This window comes from Leuciscus leuciscus, assembly GCF_965113295.1.
Source record: "Leuciscus leuciscus genome assembly, chromosome: 7".
Lineage (NCBI taxonomy): Eukaryota > Metazoa > Chordata > Actinopteri > Cypriniformes > Leuciscidae > Leuciscus > Leuciscus leuciscus.
Window position 1 is genome coordinate 5,736,031 of NC_138731.1, and position 18,102 is coordinate 5,754,132.

The window sequence follows — 18,102 nt, forward strand, 5'->3', positions numbered from 1 at the left end:
TCAGTCGGTGTCGGAGAAGTTTATCTCTGTGTGTCTGATCATAGTTCACTCTCAGCGGAGGTGATGATGATAATCTCGATCTGCTGTTAGTCTGTGAATGATTGATCCGGCCTTTTCCTGCTGGACTGGACTGACAGGGAGAGATCATGCACTTTATAAGGCTTTACAGTGTCAAATGATAGAAAGAGAAGCAAAACATTTCTTGTTTAGCATTATGTAAAGTAGGGCTGGACGGTAGAGCTGACAAATCGACTCAATCTTTCGTTTTCATTGAGACTTACACATATTTTATATTTAATGTGTATGTTCTGATGCGCTGACTTAAGTTTTACCAGTTTTAATCAACTGTCTTCTCGCTCATTGTATTAATGACCTTCTGTTGTGTCAAAATAGTGAAAAGTACAACATGAGGCAATGGAAATGGCATGCAAATAGTTTTGTGTGTCACACCGGAGGATATTTCAAGCTATTATTAAGCTATTTTGACACTGTTTCCAATACTTACATTTACATTTATTCGTTGCTTTTATCCAAATCAGCCTAAAATGAGGAACATCACGGAGAATAAGAGCAAACCTGCAGTCCATAAAGTGTGCGCTAGTACACACGCAGAATCAGACAGATGTGCATTAGTTATTAGCGTAAATTAGCAATTATTCTTTCTTTCTGTCATGTGGAGGCGTCACACACCCCAAGAACGAATACATTTTAATGAATAGTAGTAGTAGCTTTCCTGAGCTTCTCCTGTTGGGATCATTTTCAGGGATTTCCATAATAGATTGTTCAAGTACAAGTGAATTTTCACTCCACATGATTCAATGATTATTACTTGTATACTAATTATTGAGTCATACGCTAATTATCTAATTGGATCACACAAATACTGTATTTAAATAATAAAATGTCAATCACACACTACAGGATCAGATGTTCATGAAATATACCCCCTGATATAATATTTTGCATGAATGGACCGTAATGGAGAGAGAAACACACTTCTTGACTGTATCGTGACGATATATGTGCTATTAAAGCCTCGTTTCTGAGGAGTGTTCCTCCGTCTCTCACTGTGAAACCTCACAGCTGGTTTAACGGTCCTGTTTGTGTGGAGTCTTCGGGCCGCTGGTTGCGTGCTTGTTCTGCCGCTGGTGAGAGAAGAATCATGTCAAGGATCTCCGTGCAACATGCAGCTTTGTTTTTGAAGTCTCGTCTCCCTCAACGTTAAATGTTAATCAGTGTTTTGCATATTCTAACGGCGCTGTGAATTCAGCTCGGGGAATTTTCATGTTCAGGATATTCAAAGCTTTGCCACAGTGTGCTTCTGAACGCAATGCGCCTCGTAGTCACAGCTCTGCTGGTCTTATGATCGTGGTTACAGTGTGTTTCTGAGGACACAGCAGTGCTAGAGCAAGTGCATGGCTGTTATACAGTGGGATGTGGGTCAGGGTAAGATAAGAAGCAGAGGAACTGGTTCAGAGGCTAATTTTATCACTTCAGGTCTTTTGTCTTTATTAGAACAGTACTTACAATAGAGAACTGCATAAAGTGTTTCTTAAACATACTAACAGGTGTCTCTTCTCAAAGCACACAACAGCTGAGACGGTGACTCTAGTGAGCGCGTGTGTGTGTGTGTGTGTGTGTGAGAGAGAGAGCTTACCATAGCTTGAACAATGACAGCTGGAAATGGAGAGAATGTGCACCCTTGCCCTTCCCCTCTCACCCAGAGCAAAGCTAATAAATCTAGGTCGACTAGCTAGCATACCTCTACAGCCTGGGTGATGTAGCCTGTACCGAAGACAACTATATCACAGTGTTTTTCATTCTTTTAATATAGTTTTGATGTCAAATGGGTGATTTATTTTTTCAAACATTCACGTCTCTTCTTGAATACTGAAAAAATACTGTAAAAACTGTGAAATATTATTTTTAATATGTAAAACAGCTGTTTTCTATGTGAATATAAAGTGTAATTTATTCAGCATCATTACTCCAGTCTTCAGTGTCACATGATCCTACAGAAATCAGTCTAATATGATGATTTGATGCTCGAGAAACAGTTATGATGCTCGTGCTGCTTCATATTCCCGAGGAAACGGTCATATTTTTTTCAGGATTCTTTAGTGAATAAGTTCAAAAGAACAACTTTTATTGGAAATAGAAATCTTTAGTGACATCATAAATGTCTTTCGTGACACTTTTGATTAATTTAATGCATGCATGATGAATAAAAGTATTAATCTCTTTAATAAAGATGCAGTGTGGGGACTTAAGTAATGATTTTGAGTGATCAATGCTCAAATGAACCTCTAGTTCCTTTCACACAATACAGTCTCTACCGTGTGAACAGGACTTCCCAAAAATACTGGTAAATGGTTAAATGGCAATTTCCCGGCATTAAAACATCATTATTGTTTTAAATTCATGTGCCTCAAAATCATTCATCAAAATAACCTCTCCTCCATCTTGCATGGACATCTGGGGAGTATTTCTTGAGTGAGAAGCGTTTCACTCAGATATACGTCACAATAGGGAAGAAAAGACGATCACTTACTGTCGTTTCATGCCCTCTTTAAAACTTTGCTTTGATTGTTTGAACAGTGGTTTGAGGTGGGACTGTCTGACCAATGGCACATTTGAAGGGAGGGAAATATATCTGAAAATGTGTAGATGTAGGAGAATGCCTTTTTTTGTGGCTAGTTCTGTGTGACTGATTGTCTTTATTTGCCTTCCCTCTCCCGCAGATCTGCAGTTCAAGGTGACCCTCACAGCCTCTCTGAACCCCCAGGCCACCAGTGAACCCACTGAACTGCTCTGTCAGGTGGTCGACCTCCTCCACCTTCAAGATGGCCGCCTGGCCGTGACCTGGTCGTACTCCACAAACACACCAGGAGACACATCCCAGAAGAAGATCACAATAGCCTTTCTGAATGAGCAAGGAGCTCTGATCCCCGGGGACGAGTACCGGCCGAGACTGGACAGCGGGGACATAGCGGTGACCAGGAAAGAGTCTAACGTCTTCGTTCTGCGAATGCTTCAGACTCGAGACGCAGACATGGGCTCTTATTCCTGCGCGGTGAGCGCATGGATGCCCACCCGGCAAGCTGGATGGGAGAAAGCCAAGGAGGTCCAGTCCACTCCTGTTTCTGTTCAATGGACACCACAGAGTAAGCACTAAATCCCTTCCTTTTATTGTCTATTACATAGGGCTGTTGTAATTTTACAACATTTAGCATTTTAATCAAGTTCATTTTTTGTTAACCTTTCATCATTTGTCTTGGTGTATCACAATAATATCGTATCGTGAGTTCAGTATCATGATATGTATCGAATCGTGACATGAGGCTATCGTTACACTGCTAGGATTACATCTAATTTGATAAAGGTGGCCATGAAGCATGTCTTTGGCCAGAAATAAACTCTGAGCAAGTATGTTTGAATGTGTTTAGCCCAGCCTGTCCTTTAAGGGTTTTCAGTCGCTCTCCCGATATTTCATTTTCACCCCATGAGCTAAGAGCTCCCAGCATCTGTGACCGTTGCACCACTTATAGCGCTGTTTTAAAAAGCATCAAAGCTCGGTGTTTGAAAGTCTCCACTGTCTCATTTTTCAGCGCTCAATAAGGGATTAGAGTAAATGAGTTTAATTGTGTCTGTGATGGCGTCTTCTCTGTGAAGACAGATTTAGCTCACAATGGCCGCTCTGTCTGGGACTGGGCGCTTTCCACTGCATTTTCACTGATGCTGTGCTCTGAAACTGTATCTGATACCAACGAAATGTACGTTTCTGATAGTTGTTAGGTGGCAAGCACCTGTAAGGTGTGCTGGCGTGTGTTAGTATTCTTTGTTTACCATTTCTGGAAGAATCGAATGGCAGAAAGTTGAGACATTTGGCACACTAATTGAGGAACGTCAAAATTTTGAGATCTTTTTCTTAAATCCTCTAGCGCCACTAACAGCTCATTAGCTATGAACGGTGTTATCTAGACATGGAATTTTGTCAAAATTCCCAAACTACAAAGTTTGTCAAGTCTTTACCAAAATATGCTCAGATTATCTTCAGATGAATCGTCCAGCATTTTTAAAGGATTTCCAATCAATCTCTGTCAAATTTGACTGGAGAGCCTCCAAATAGAGGTCTGCACTCCTTATCGACTACTACAGGATCAGAAAATGTATTAAAAGTTAATTAATTAATTAACTAAATTAATTAGTTTTTAAAGTGCAGAATGTTATATGATTTATTCGTCCATTGAACACACAAAATAAGCAGTTTACATGACTGATATTTTCAATGTCTTTGGATTGCAAGCAACAGTGAGGCAGAGTACCTTTCTGTTGACTGCTGTGACATAACATGCAACAATGTGAGGTCTGTGTGTTGGGGAATTAGAAAAAGTAGCCTTCGACACCACAGGAGACTGACTCTAAAGCTCTCGGGACACACCAAGCCCACATCAGAGAACTAGCGGTGATGAAAGCTGACTGTGTCTCGGCCAAAAAGCTGTGGTTGAACACACCGAAAGAACAAAAGGTGACTGACAACTAGCACATGCGTTCTGCGCCTGCGTGGAAGTAGATATCTGTCTATATCAGCAGCAGATATCATTCAGAAAGGGGAACCGAAACTAGGACTGTATATATGCAGTCTGTAAACAAAGCAGTGCTTATCACCATTTTGAACACCAATCACACTGATCACAGTCTTCATCCAGTCTTGACTTCTTTGCTCGCATTCACCACTTTTGTTCTTATTCTCGTGCACTGACTCGTTCATTAAGCTGAACAGCCAATCAGAGTTCTCTCGCTCACCGACGCAGATTCAACATGAATTGGCCCCCCAAAATAAACACGGCATCCGTCTTGAGTCAGGAACACACCGAAAGAACCAAGCCTACCGACGCTCAAAAACGCCCGCCGTTGCCCGACCGTCAGCTTGGTGTTGTCTTTACAGGATTGGGACTGAAAAATCTACATAGAAGGGATCGGGAAAAAACATAAAAGTTGCAAGCACATATTTTGTGCGAAATCTTGCAGGAAAATCGATTCCACACAGACCTCTACCTCCAGACAAGCTTTGTGTCATTGCCACCATGTTGTGAGAGTTTGCGGACAGCGGGAAAACAATGAGTATAACGTAACGCACTGAAGTCTATTCATATTGCTTGAGTTAAACAGAATTCATTGGTATCCCAATTTGTTACATTTTCTGTCCACCAACTATTATAATTCTTCAGATCTGTTTAGTGAGTCCTTCACCTACTGGTCAAAGTGGTAAAATTATTTATATCTGCTCTCAACTTTTCAACTGCTTGGTCTAAAATTGGTTCTGGCTATCTGGTTCAAGCCCAGTATTCTTGCTTTGAGATATACTTACAAAACTACATGCCTGTCTTTTAGATGAGTAAACACTCTTTGAGGAAAGTTTAAGGACTGTATTTTTACAACTGCTTAATGATGTATTTTTGTGTGGTCTTTCCAGTTCCAGTTGTGCGAGTCGTAGCCCATCGTGTGAGAGAAGCTTCGACTGGTGGATCCACGTTTGAGATGACCTGTCAGGTGACGGGTCAGAACCTGAGGAACCCCGGCTACACTGTCCTCATCCGCTTCGTGGAGACCTTGGGAGGCAAGCCCCGGAAAGTGCTGTCGCTCAGCCAGGACTCGGTCCTGCAGTCGGAGGAGTGGGGCGAGCCGAGCCGGGTCGACAGCGTGGTTCTGGAGAAGACCGGGCAGCTCGAGTACCGCTTCCGCCTGTACGGGGTCCAGGTCACGGATCGCGGCTTCTATTACTGCGACGTCACGGCCTGGACTCGGGATCAGAAACAAGAGTGGACCAAAGCCGTCAGCACCGAGTCCAACAAGATTGAGATTACCTTTGAACACACAGGTATTACACTGCTAACCAGACTAGCCTCAGAATACAGTGAGCTTGAACACTCAGAGGAGTGATGCCTGTAGGTGTGTTTACAGCTGAGGTCATGTTTCACACACACACTAATGCTGTAGTTCCCTCTTTATGTCTGATTCTGGATGACTAGAGCTCTATAGTCTCTCCCTCAGGGCAGATTCCTCTCTCTCTCTCTTAATCACTCACACTCTCTCGTTCATAGACAGCTTTTTAAAACACCATAGAAACTCCTGATGTGAAAGCTTGTACCAAAAGCTGAACTAAAGCCAAATACTAAGGCAAAGTTGCATGTATCCTTCACAATGAAGGCTGTCAGAACAAACTACTGAAATGTTGATGATAGAGCGCTGCAGTGATAACATATATCTGTAGAACATCCCAAAAGTTAGAATCACCCTAAGGTTTTTATTTTATTTATTTATTTTAGACAAAAACCCCAGTATGGTTTGTGACCAAACAAATGTTTATGATTCTTACACGTTTTGTTAACCTGATAATCTTCACAAATAAACTAAACTTTCATGAATTTTGAAGCTTAAATACAACCGCCAGACGTAAAAAGCTAAATGTAGGCTATAACCTCTGTAGTCACGTTTAGACACTTGATGGCAACCGTCTTTTTCAAGACAAGTAAAAGCTTTAAAAATTAAAAGGAGGCATTAACAATGTATTTTATGTCACAGAATAAAATGTGAGGCGTGGATCTATGGGTGGGTCTTGACAGCTTGCCCACCCTTTCATATCCAGGGAAATATATAATCATTTTAAATCCAATTTTCTTAATGTTTAACAATTCTTCAATAATTATTTTAAATGTGATTTTGTTTTGTCATGAGAAAATCTGGATTACAACTAGAAGCACCTTTTTGTGTTATGATGACACATTTAAGAAGGAAACACATCTAGACAGAAATGACAGGACGCGGTAACAACTTGATACTTTTGTCTTTTGAAAAAGCCCTGCATCAATATTTCATTCACTGATAAAGTATCTGTAATAATAGTTCAGACTGCATATTAAAGTGCATAACACACATATGTTGGGTATAATGGTCCATTTTAATCAGTGTATTGCATCATTGCAACTTTTGAAATCAATTGAGAGGTGAAGCTCTCAAGCAAAGCCCTATTAGGAGTTCCACTATGTGGAATATTACAATTCAATCACTTTTGAGATTCAAATTCGGCTTTGGAACTTTGGAACTCTCTGAACTATCTCTCTTTGGAACTTTGGAACTCTCTCTCTTTGGAACTTCGGAACTCTCTCTTTTACTCTCTTTTTTTTTTTTATGAATTAGAACAAAAGTATGAAGAAACAGATTTTTGAAATGTTCATAGAAGTCTTCAACATCCACTTAAAGACTATGAAATCTAGGTAGACTTTAATGTGTGAATGTGTGTGTGTTTCCCCGTCTGCAGGTCCAGTGTTCAACATATCCATTCATTCAGAAGCACACAATGTGTTACCAGGAGACACAGTTCAGATGAAGTGCATCATTTCCACACTGGATGTCTCTCCAAACACTGGCAAGTGCTGAGATACTACCATAATGAATATCCATATAGTACAATAGTTTTTCTCTTTTATAATTTCAAACCTTCTGATGTCTAATTCTAGTTTGATAATTTGATAATTTATCTAATCCAGTGACATTGCATTTTGATTTTGGTTTATGTCCAAATTATTATAAAGTATATACTTCTAAGTAATGAGAATACGGTTTTATTGTACCGGAATGTATTTTGGGTTTTGTGAAATTCACCCACACTGAACTTGAATCTCCCTGTTCAATTCACAATGTCACATTCTGCTTAAAGCGCTGATGTAAGAAATGAACAGAACCTCAAAAGTAGCCGAGTGCTTTAAGTATTTTAATTATTTAAAGTTTTTTTGTAAAACACTTTTTAGCTTTTGACCAGTCATTTTAGTGTGGATGCTCTGTTCAGTCTGGCCGTAATCCGCTCTCACCTTATAAGCTCTCTGGATGGCATGTGTTAATATCAGTATCCAGGTTTAACGTTTTGATTAAGGCATCAGTGTTCAGTTTATTCATCAGCACCAGAGTCTTCGTTTTACTTTAGAAGTCACTTGCTGTTGCTCATGTTTTGTGGGGTTTTGCAGTTATTCACAGACAATATTATAAACTAATGCCTCCATTTAGGAATGATTACCTGAACTTCGCCCCCTGAGTCACATCCTGTATCACGTCTTTTCCTTTTGTTGCTGTTGCTTAATAGTTACTCATAAATACGGTATGAGCTGTTATATGGGGTAGTAAATTGAAGTGCTTCTTTATAATGCCTAAAGACTTTAGTGCTTAAACTTCACAAATGAGACTGCATTCGTCTATTACTTATTGGTCTACTATTAAAAAGTAGGCGTTTTGGCATTTGTACACATTTGTGAAAATCTGTGGAATCTATTTAAATCTGGTAAATGTGTTTAATAGAACTCACTGCTCTTATTAGTAGCTGAAAGCATAATCAAATTAGCCAAAGTCTATAATTAACAAAGCGTATAATATGTAAAATGTCATGAATGAGGATCCTTGTGGTAAACTGGTCCTTTCTTCCAATTTTACATTTACATTTACATTTTACATTTATTCATTTAGCTGACGCTTTTATACAAAGCGACTTACAATTGCTATATATGTCAGAGGTCGCACGCCTCTGGAGCAACTAGGGGTTAAGTGTCTTGCTCAGGGACACATTGGTGTCTCACAGTGGATTCGAACCCGGGTCTCTCACACCAAAGGCATGTGTCTTATCCATTGCGCCACCACCACCCCTGGTCCAATTTTGGCAGAATTGGAACGTTTGTCATTGAAAGTCGACATGAAATGGAAGTTGCTCTCATTTTTTCTAATTGTGATTGCGATATTGACAAAAAATATCATCTCAATATTATGTTGGTACCTTGTCAGGTTTAGGACAGAGACTCCTAAAGTTTGTTCTGTGCAGTGGGCTGTTCACTTGTGGTGAAGTTTCAATTGATTTTTACCTTTTTATGGGCATTTTTACCTTTTTATAAAACCTTTTTTCTAAACTAATTAAATGTATGCATCATATTTTGTGTCAAAATTCTTACATTTAATCAATATTCTTACATTTAATCAATAAATTCAATTTCGTATAATTTCATTGAAATCGGCATAAAAATGTTTTAATCTTTGCAATGCAGAGGAAACAGAAGCTGCATCTGAAGTGGATTTGGATCCTTTTACACAGACTGTTTAATGCAGCTCAGAGGGACGTAAATGTATTTAACCTGCAGTTACACATGCATAAATAATGTTTTGATGCCTTAAACGTAAAAGGTTGAATATTGACATTTTTTAAATTATTTAAAAAAAGAAAATGTACTTTAAATGTGAAATTAAAACCGCCAGTAGGTGGCAGCAAATCACTTTTAATGAGTGAGTCATTGAGTTTAACTTGAATGTTCAATCATCGATTTATTCAAACTCCTGATTCATTCAGGTACAAAGCATCTGACTGTCTTAATGAGTGAGTCATTGAATCATTCATTCAACCAATTCATTCATTCAGTAACAAAACACATCCGTGTGTTGCTCAGAGATTTAGCTATTTTCGTTGGTGAAATAGAGCAAAAACAGGCAATATTGCGACATCGAGTCACTATCAAATACTTATTGATTTGATACATTTCAATAAATATCACATTTGCAATAATCCTGATTTGGAGAAAAATCAGCACTCTTTGTGTGATATTGATTAACTTTATTAAATGACAAATATAAAAGACATACAGAGGTATTTTTGCCCCTTATTTTGAATATTGAGGACATTATAAATGCCTTTTACTAGACTAAATCACACAGTGAAAGCGTGCGCTCTAAATGCACAAGCGCACTAGTCTAACCTACTAGACTACATCACGTAAAGTATGCGTGCAACTCTCTATGTGTGTGTCTGTAAAGTGAGGGACATACTCAATGATGTCAGATCACACCTTGTTAAAACAACAATCACGATATTATAGTAGGCAACATATCGCAAACGCCTACTTGTGCCGTATATATCCGAGTGAAACGCCTTCTGGAACAAGAACAAATGTGGGCGGGGCTTGATTTTGTCTGTGTGGAATTGATTGGATGGTTGTGGTTTGCTATTGGCTGATCAGGGAAGAGATGCTGCAAGAGGGAGGGGGAGTTATTCTGAATTTAAAACAATAATGATGCGTCCACGTATAAATAATTTATAACAATATTTCACAAAATAATTTAAATGAACAATTTTGATTTCATGGTGACTTTAAAGTTCTACACAACCTCTTGTTTGTAGATTGTTTTAGCTTATTAATTGTGATATCAACTTCCAAAAGATTTTTAGAAGTATTAGATCTGTTTGAAATAGTAGAAAACATGAAAATGAGCTGCAAATAAACACAAAACACCCAATATACGAAACCTAATACACCCACACCCAGTACAGTAGTTGAAAAGAGAGGGAAGTTCAGGAAACTCTTCTGATTGGCTGGTTTGTGTTTGGCTGATTTTGCCTCATTTGATGTGGACACGGACAGACAAATTGCTTGTTGGTGGTATATTGTCATGGCTCACATGATTAAAACCTAAAACTGTTATTTTTCTGCCTTTCAAGCACTGCGGTTTCCTACTGGACGTCAGTGGTTGGATGTGTGTTTGTTTAGTGACCCTGAACATACAGAGAACACACTGACCGTATCAGTCAGAAATGTTGCACTCTTGAAGTTGAATGTTGGGTAATACTGAGTGTAAGAGGTAAAGCGTTCCTCCCTCACCCGTCTGAAGCCACAGACAGGCACACACTTGCTGAAGTCATAGATACATGTCAACACAATGTTCACACTTCTCTATTCACTGCACAGTATAGAGAAACCAGAGATGTTTTTGTGCTGCTTTTATTGTTAGGATTCTGAGAAGATTGTCGCCCTGAAGGAAAAGGTTTCTGTTTCCTTTGTGCTTCTTTAAGTGTAATCCCCAGGGAGTCGAACAGCAGCAGACCGTACAGTGTCTCGGAGGATTTGTGTTTTTAAAGAGCAGTTCACCGAAGAATGAAACTTGTCATCATTTACTCACCAGTATGTAATTCCCATCCGGTCTTATTTTCTGTAGAAATCGTCCACATGACTCATCATTGCAAGGCTTCTGAAGCCACACGCGGTACGCTTTGTTTGAGGAACATGAAGCAAACTAAAGGGAGAGTCCAATCATTAACTTGAACTGCACTGAAGCCCATCGACTTCCATTCTATGGACTTAAAGGTGCAGTGTGTGATGTTTAGCGGCATCTAGTGGTGAGGTTGCGAACTGCACCCAACAGAAGTTACGATGGCCGACAGGAAGTGATGTCGTCGTCTGAGACAGCAGAGAGTAGCCAGTTAAACAATGAGGTTTCTATACAAAGATAAATTAGGAAATTAGGTTTACTTAATTATTCAGTAAAACGATGTTATTGCGAATATTATTGTTACGTGTTCATCATTGTGTCAGTGTTTTATCCGCTGACTTTAGCTTTAGCTTCTTTACACGACGAAGAACAACATAGTGAAGAAACGGGTTTGTCCGTTCAGGGCCACCGTAGAAACATGTGGATGTAAGGGGACCCGCGGTGTGTGTAGAGAGAAATGATCATTCTAAGCTAATAAAAACACAACGGTTCATTAAGTAAGGTCTTTATACACCACTGAACACACAGTTATGTATATGATATTGCATTTCTGTAACAGATCCTCCTAAATATTACACACTGCACCTTTTCTCATAAGACATTTCTCAAAATAGCTTCTTTTATGTCACACAGAAGAAATAAAGATGTAGTCTTGTGTCAGTAAAGCCCTGTTTACTCCTGGTATTAAGCTGTGTTTTGGTCGATCGTATCACAAGTAGACGAGGGAGACACATTCCCGTTCACACCTGGTGTCTTAATCCCTCTCTTTTGTCCACTTTCAAACACTTCTGTCCTGATTTCTTCGAGGGGAGGGTCTATGTAAATGTATTATTTTTTTTTTATTTTATTTTTTTTTTTAGATCTTAAGGGGGGTTTTTTCTCCCCAAAAAACACATAATAATAGAATACAAGTTGGGAACGACATGTTCACCTCGGTTTGGGTGAACTATTCCTCTACAGCTCTGTAGTGTGAAATCACATTACAGTGTTTAATTTTTAATTAAACTCATAAATCTTAATGCCTGCATTGCTTGTTCTTGCGCTCAGGCTGACTAATGTACTCCAGTAATGTATCCGAGAACATGTGCTTCGGCTGAAGGGAAGCGAGGGCCGGGAGAGGAAGGGACCCGCGAGGACAATCTGAACCCACAGCAGAGAGTCAGAGCTACTCACCAGTTCCTCTCTTATTCTGCAGAAAGAACATTGTTTTAAGGCTCATTTTGGCCTAGTTGTTTCCAGTGGTTGAGAATAAGGCCAGCGCGGCTCCCTCAGGCTCCATACGAGCTCCGGTTCAGAGACAACGCCTGTGCTGGAGATCAGACGCAGTCCTACGCAAACTATGGAAGCTATGAAGCAAACCTTTTTACTTTGAAAACAGGGTTTTTATTTATTATTTAGGCATTTGCAACAGTGAGAGATGTTTTATGTCCATAAAAATATCTCTCTTCACAGGGCAAGTGTTTGAGGTGTGGGAAACACCAGCCTTAGAGTCATTTTTTGTACACTAATAAAGCAGTGATGCTCAAAATGCATCCCGCATCTGGCCTGTCACACTTATCCAGTGAATGTAGGGAACAGTCCAACCTCGGGCTCCGGAAGCGAGCGCTAGTTCGGACATGTCATTCCTCATCCACTGATGATCATATAACATACACAGTAAAGATGATCAGGACCCCTGCAGTGCCAGAGGCTTTCCTTCATTTCCCAACTAGCATCATCATAGTTGGACTGAATCTTAACTGGAGATTGACTTGTGAGGTAATCGATTACTGTATTAAAGAGAGCAGGACTTGGCAATATAGCAGAAAAAAATGATCCTAACATGCTTGAGTGTGTGTGTAAAACATTTGGTTGAAGTGATGGTTCCTCTAAAATGCTTTTAAAGGGGACTTGTCCCGTGTTTCAGTGCTATAATCGGGTCTCCAGTGCTTCTACCAACCCAGAAAATATGAACAGTGAAACCCAGTAACTTTTTGATATGCAAACATGTCATAAAATGAGCCGATCAGATTTCACTCCCCTTCTGACGTATGAAGAGGATCTTATTATAATATTACCGTCATTTGCTCTCTCAAGCGACAACAGTGACCAGTTCCAGCGCAATGGCAAAATATCCAGTAAAGCATGAAACCGCTCTGTGGTTGAGCACAGACGAGCACTGAACACTACTGACCAAAACATGTCACCGCTGTCTTATAAAGACCAACTTGTGTAAAAGTTAAACATGATGATGAGATTAATCAATGTAACTCCACAACAACTACATCCATGTCTCCACTAAGCATTCAGAAACGTCCAGGTGTGTCTAAAAGTGAACCTCTGAGTCTCTGTAAAGCTGCTCTCGCTACTGGTTATTCTGAGACTCTGGATGAGTGAGATTGGTGGGTTTTGTTATTGCTGGAGTTCTGAAGCTCGTGTAAAGGCTCCGCCCTCTTCTGATCGGAGGCGGAGCAACAGCTCATTTGCCTTTAAAGGGACACACACAAAAACGGTGCATTTTTCCTCACACCCAAAAAGGGGCAAATTTGACAAGCTATAATAAATGATTTGGGGAATTTTGAGCTGAAATTCTGAGGACACCAGAGATTTATATTACATCTTGTGAAAAGGGGCAGAATATGTAACCTTTAAGCCAGTGTCAAACAAAATCAATATCAAGATATTGAAAAAAAGCTAAATATATTGCTAAAAAATTCTGAATTTGTCATGAACTCTGGAGTTGTGAAGATCCATAGGACAGTTTAAGAGTCATAAGTTGTGCGCAGTTGTGCTACATGGGATTCTTGTAGTCATCAGCTGGGCTGTGGGTTGAGTACCAGAATGCTGTGGTGATGGTGGTTGTCAGTTTCTGATTACCCAATGGCCTTCATTGAGATTCCTCACATAGCAGTGGGCCGGCGTGTACAGGCCTGTCCGAGTCTCCTGCCTCACATCAGTTTCTGCCTCCTACCTGGAGCACTAGTGCTGTTCAGCCACTTGAAAGACACCTTTTAGCTTAGTTTCGTTTGCATACACATCATGGATACACTTGTGGTTGTGGTAAACGTACATGAATAATCTGCAGCAGCGGCACGCATGTTTGAAGTGCTGAAACACAACGCCTATGAACAAGAGCGTCGATTCGTCAAATCCACATGAGATACACCACCTGTCAAAAGTTAGGAGTAATTATGATTTTCCTAAATGCTTTTGAGAGAAGTCTCTTCTGCTCACAAAGGCTACATTTATTAGAAAATTTCAAAATGCAGTAAAAAAAAAAGTGAATTATTACAATTTAAAACCGCTGTAATTTATTCCTGTGATCAAAGCTGAATTTTCAGCATCATTACTCCAGTCTTCAGTGTCACATGATCCTTCAGAAATCATTCTAATATGATGATTTGATGATCAAGAAACATTTATGATTATTATTAATGTTGAAAACAGTCGTGCCGATCCATATTTTTTTGGAAACTGTGACACATTTTATTTTTCAGGATTCTTTGATGAATAGGAAGTTCAAAAGAACAGCATTTCTTTGAAATATAATCTTTTGTAACATTTTAAATGTCTTTACTGTCACTTTATCAATTTAATGCATCCTTGCTGAATAAAAATAAATAATTGTTCAATGTTTTGCAGCACAACTGTTTTCAACATTGATAATCATCATAAATGTTTCTTGAGCATCAAATCACACTGAAGACTGGAGTAATGATTTTGCATTCACAGGAATAAATTACATTTTAAAATATTGTGAAATATCATTACAATTTTAAATATCGGTTACTGAAACATATTTTATAATATTTTTTTGAAAGTCATATTATTTTTTTCTTGTTAATTATTCAAAACTTTTTACCTTTAGTGTACCTCTCATGAAATCATAATCATAATCAGACATATTTCTGAGTAAAACATGTTATTCAATGACAAAATGTGTAGAGCAACACAGTTCAGTGGTGTGATGGCAGGTGTTTAAATGTGATTTTTTCCACGTTGTCTTGACCAGTTTCCCCCCGTGTGTCCACAGGTGATGTGGCGTTCGACGTCCGCTGGTTCCAGGGCTCCGGCTGGGCGGTGGATAACGGAGGAGTGCCTCTCATCAGCATGGACCGCTGGGGGGTGGTGAAGAAGAGCTCCAACGACAGCAGCCTGGAGCGCACCGACCGACACACGTTTGTCCTCAGCCTGCACAAGACTCAGGACAGAGATGCGGGAGAGTACCACTGTAGCGCCACTCCCTGGCTCCTGTCCCCGGCTACTGGAGCCTGGAGCAAGGAGAAGGACCTCACCTCGTCTTCAACATTCCTCTCGGTCCAGATGCAATGTAAGATCCTAATGGGAATCTAGTCTAGGGATGGGATTGTTAAAGGGGTCATTTCTGGAGGTTAGCTTACTCAAAACAAAGTGTAAAATGGTCATTTTCCATCCTCGTTTTCTCTCTGCCACAAACACTTCCTCTTAAGAGGTGTCACCGCTTTCAGAAACGGCAGAAAACCCCCACTGCTGTAATTGGCCAAGTTCATCGTGCCGTATCCATGCCCTCCCCCTCAGCATGTGTCATGTATGTTTTGACATTCAAGATGGAGAGCGCTGTAATAGAGCCGTGTATGTTTGAGCCAGAGTCAAATAGAAACGAACCAATGCAACCACAACGATTCCCCCCGAGGACAAAGTAATTGACACTGCCAGAGCTTTCGATACAAGATATTTAGGAAAAAGCGGCAGCATGTTGAGAATAATAAAGTCAATAATTGTATCCCTTAAAACTCATCTTTGATCACCAAAGTGACATATTTAAACGTAAATTTTGTCATGCCTTAAAATATCTTGAATGTAACTCGACACCCTTGCCTCGTTTAGTATACGCGGTTCTATGAATATGCAAATGAGCCCCGCCTCCACTCACTCACTCAGCTCAGAGATCCACTGGTTGACGATCACACGTTGATCTGATTGGTTACAAAGTAGTTTGTGACATCAGAAACACCAGCGATTTCAAACCGTGTGTTTGAGACTGTCTTTGGTTCACTGCAGTTTTAAGGAGAAAATACTTTTTTATGATTTTTTACATAGACATATAAACAACATTTAAAAGCTGGATTTTCACCACAGGGGGACTTTAAGAAAAGAGTCTGTTGTGAAATGAGACAAACAAACAAAAACATTCTCGTTCAATCGCTCAGACATGCCATTAAAACAATAAACTTCAGTCATGCATTTCTAAAAGCCTGATCTTTTGGAAGGGTATGTGCAGTTTCAGGAGCTCAGGGACAGACCAACATCAGACGGTCTTATCTTTCTCGACATCTCGAACAGCACTATTGCTCTTGTGATGATGGACAGACATGAGTTATTAAGAGCACACCTGCTTCATTTGCATGTTAAAGGACGTCTGAAGGAAAAATGGGCCGATTTCAGATCCTGCCGTTTCAGAAGAGTGCAAAACAAACACTCATCATTTAAACTAGGGAGTTATCTTTGAAGTTTGAAACTTGCAGTATGGTTTTATTATATATGGAAATATCAAAAGCATTTAGATTTGCCATTTCATGACCTCTTTAAATTCTGGTTCTGAATCTGATTCCATTAATGAGTACGGTTAATGAGCAATAACCTGTACGCTGATGTTTTTCTATCCAACACAGTTCATAGTCTGTCAAAAAACGACATGAAATCACCATAAAAGTATTCGATATGACTGCACTATTTGCCAAGGTTTTTTGAAAAGTTGAAAAGTATCTTTCCGTGAGAAGTAGTTATTACTTTCCACAGTTGATCTTGTAGCTGTAATTCCCACTCTAAACAAAAATGTGAACATTTACTTAGACAGCATATCTAACTTTATGCATGCTATGCAAAACCTAATGGAGACAATTGCCGGGAAGGGTCAAAAATAGAGGTTATGGTGAATACACATGAGACTAAGATGGCAACACTGGAAAACCTGTCTTTCAGAACCACTGGCCTGTGGCAACCACACATTCCCCCTGTATCGTCCTGATCTCTGGAAGATATATTGGGATGAGTGTGAAGTGAGCCAGCAAGTAAAGACTTTCTGGACTCCACTCTCTTCAGAGTAGTCTCAGAAAGCTTTATTAGTTTGGGTCTTACAGAAGACCTCAATAATGGCTCCTGGGCAGCTCTGGCCCTCGAGATCTACTTTCCTGCAGAGTTCAGGTCCAACCCTGATCAAACACACCTGAACAAGCTAATCAACCTCTTCAGGATTACTAGAAAGCTACAGACAGCTGAGTTTGATCAGAGTTGGAGCCAAACTCTGCAGGAAAGTAGATCTCGAGGGCCAGAGTTGCCCAGCCCTGCTCCAGCATATTCTGTGGAGACCTTGGCTGCGTTCCAGTCCAAAATTGTCACGCCCTTCACTCACTAACTTCCTTCCGTCTCGTTCACTCGGTTGTACGTCATTGCTTACGTTGCATGAGTGCCCACTACTGGCAGAACCTTTGCAATAGGCTGAACTGGAACGTGTCCTTGATCACTAAGAATCCACTATGGGGTTGATTTTATTTTCATTTTTGTCCCTTACGTAAAGGAGTCATGACCTGTAATTTTCACTTTTCCACGAGAATCAATGTATGTTATGATTGCCTAACGATTATACACTGGCCGGGAAGCCGATATTTAAAAGTGAAGCGTTTGTTTACCCCTGAGTTCGTAAACCAGCCCACGTGCACGCGCACTCAAATACGAGATTTTAATTTCTGCGCCGACTTGACGTCATGACGGGGCAGGATATACCATATATGGACACCGCAGACCTATGCTGCAGGAAGCCCGCCCTGCCCCTCTCCCCCTCATATTCAGTCGCGAAAGATGCAGAAACGTAGTTCACACGTGAGTTGCTCTGTTGTTGACTGCCAGAATCAACATGTAACTTAAATGTGTTTTCTCTCCCAAGAACGGACCAAGCTGTCAGGGACCAGTGGATTAAATTCATTTTTAATGACGCGGTTCCTACAACCCTTCCCACTGGCTTAACGTTAGGTGTCTGTGCTAATCATTTTACGCCGGAATCGTTCACAA

General features: G+C 40.1%; 1 protein-coding gene across 1 annotated transcript in view; it reads left to right on the forward strand.

Moving 5' to 3' along the window:
* ptgfrna (prostaglandin F2 receptor inhibitor a) overlaps positions 1-18,102 on the forward strand; it is a 48,988-nt gene that overhangs the window by 24,787 nt on the left and 6,099 nt on the right. Inside the window, exons 4-7 of the mRNA XM_082176125.1 lie at positions 2,742-3,164; positions 5,477-5,881; positions 7,322-7,429; positions 15,089-15,385. Coding sequence (XP_082032251.1) covers positions 2,742-3,164; positions 5,477-5,881; positions 7,322-7,429; positions 15,089-15,385 — 1,233 coding nt within the window. The remainder of the gene's footprint in view (positions 1-2,741; positions 3,165-5,476; positions 5,882-7,321; positions 7,430-15,088; positions 15,386-18,102) is intronic.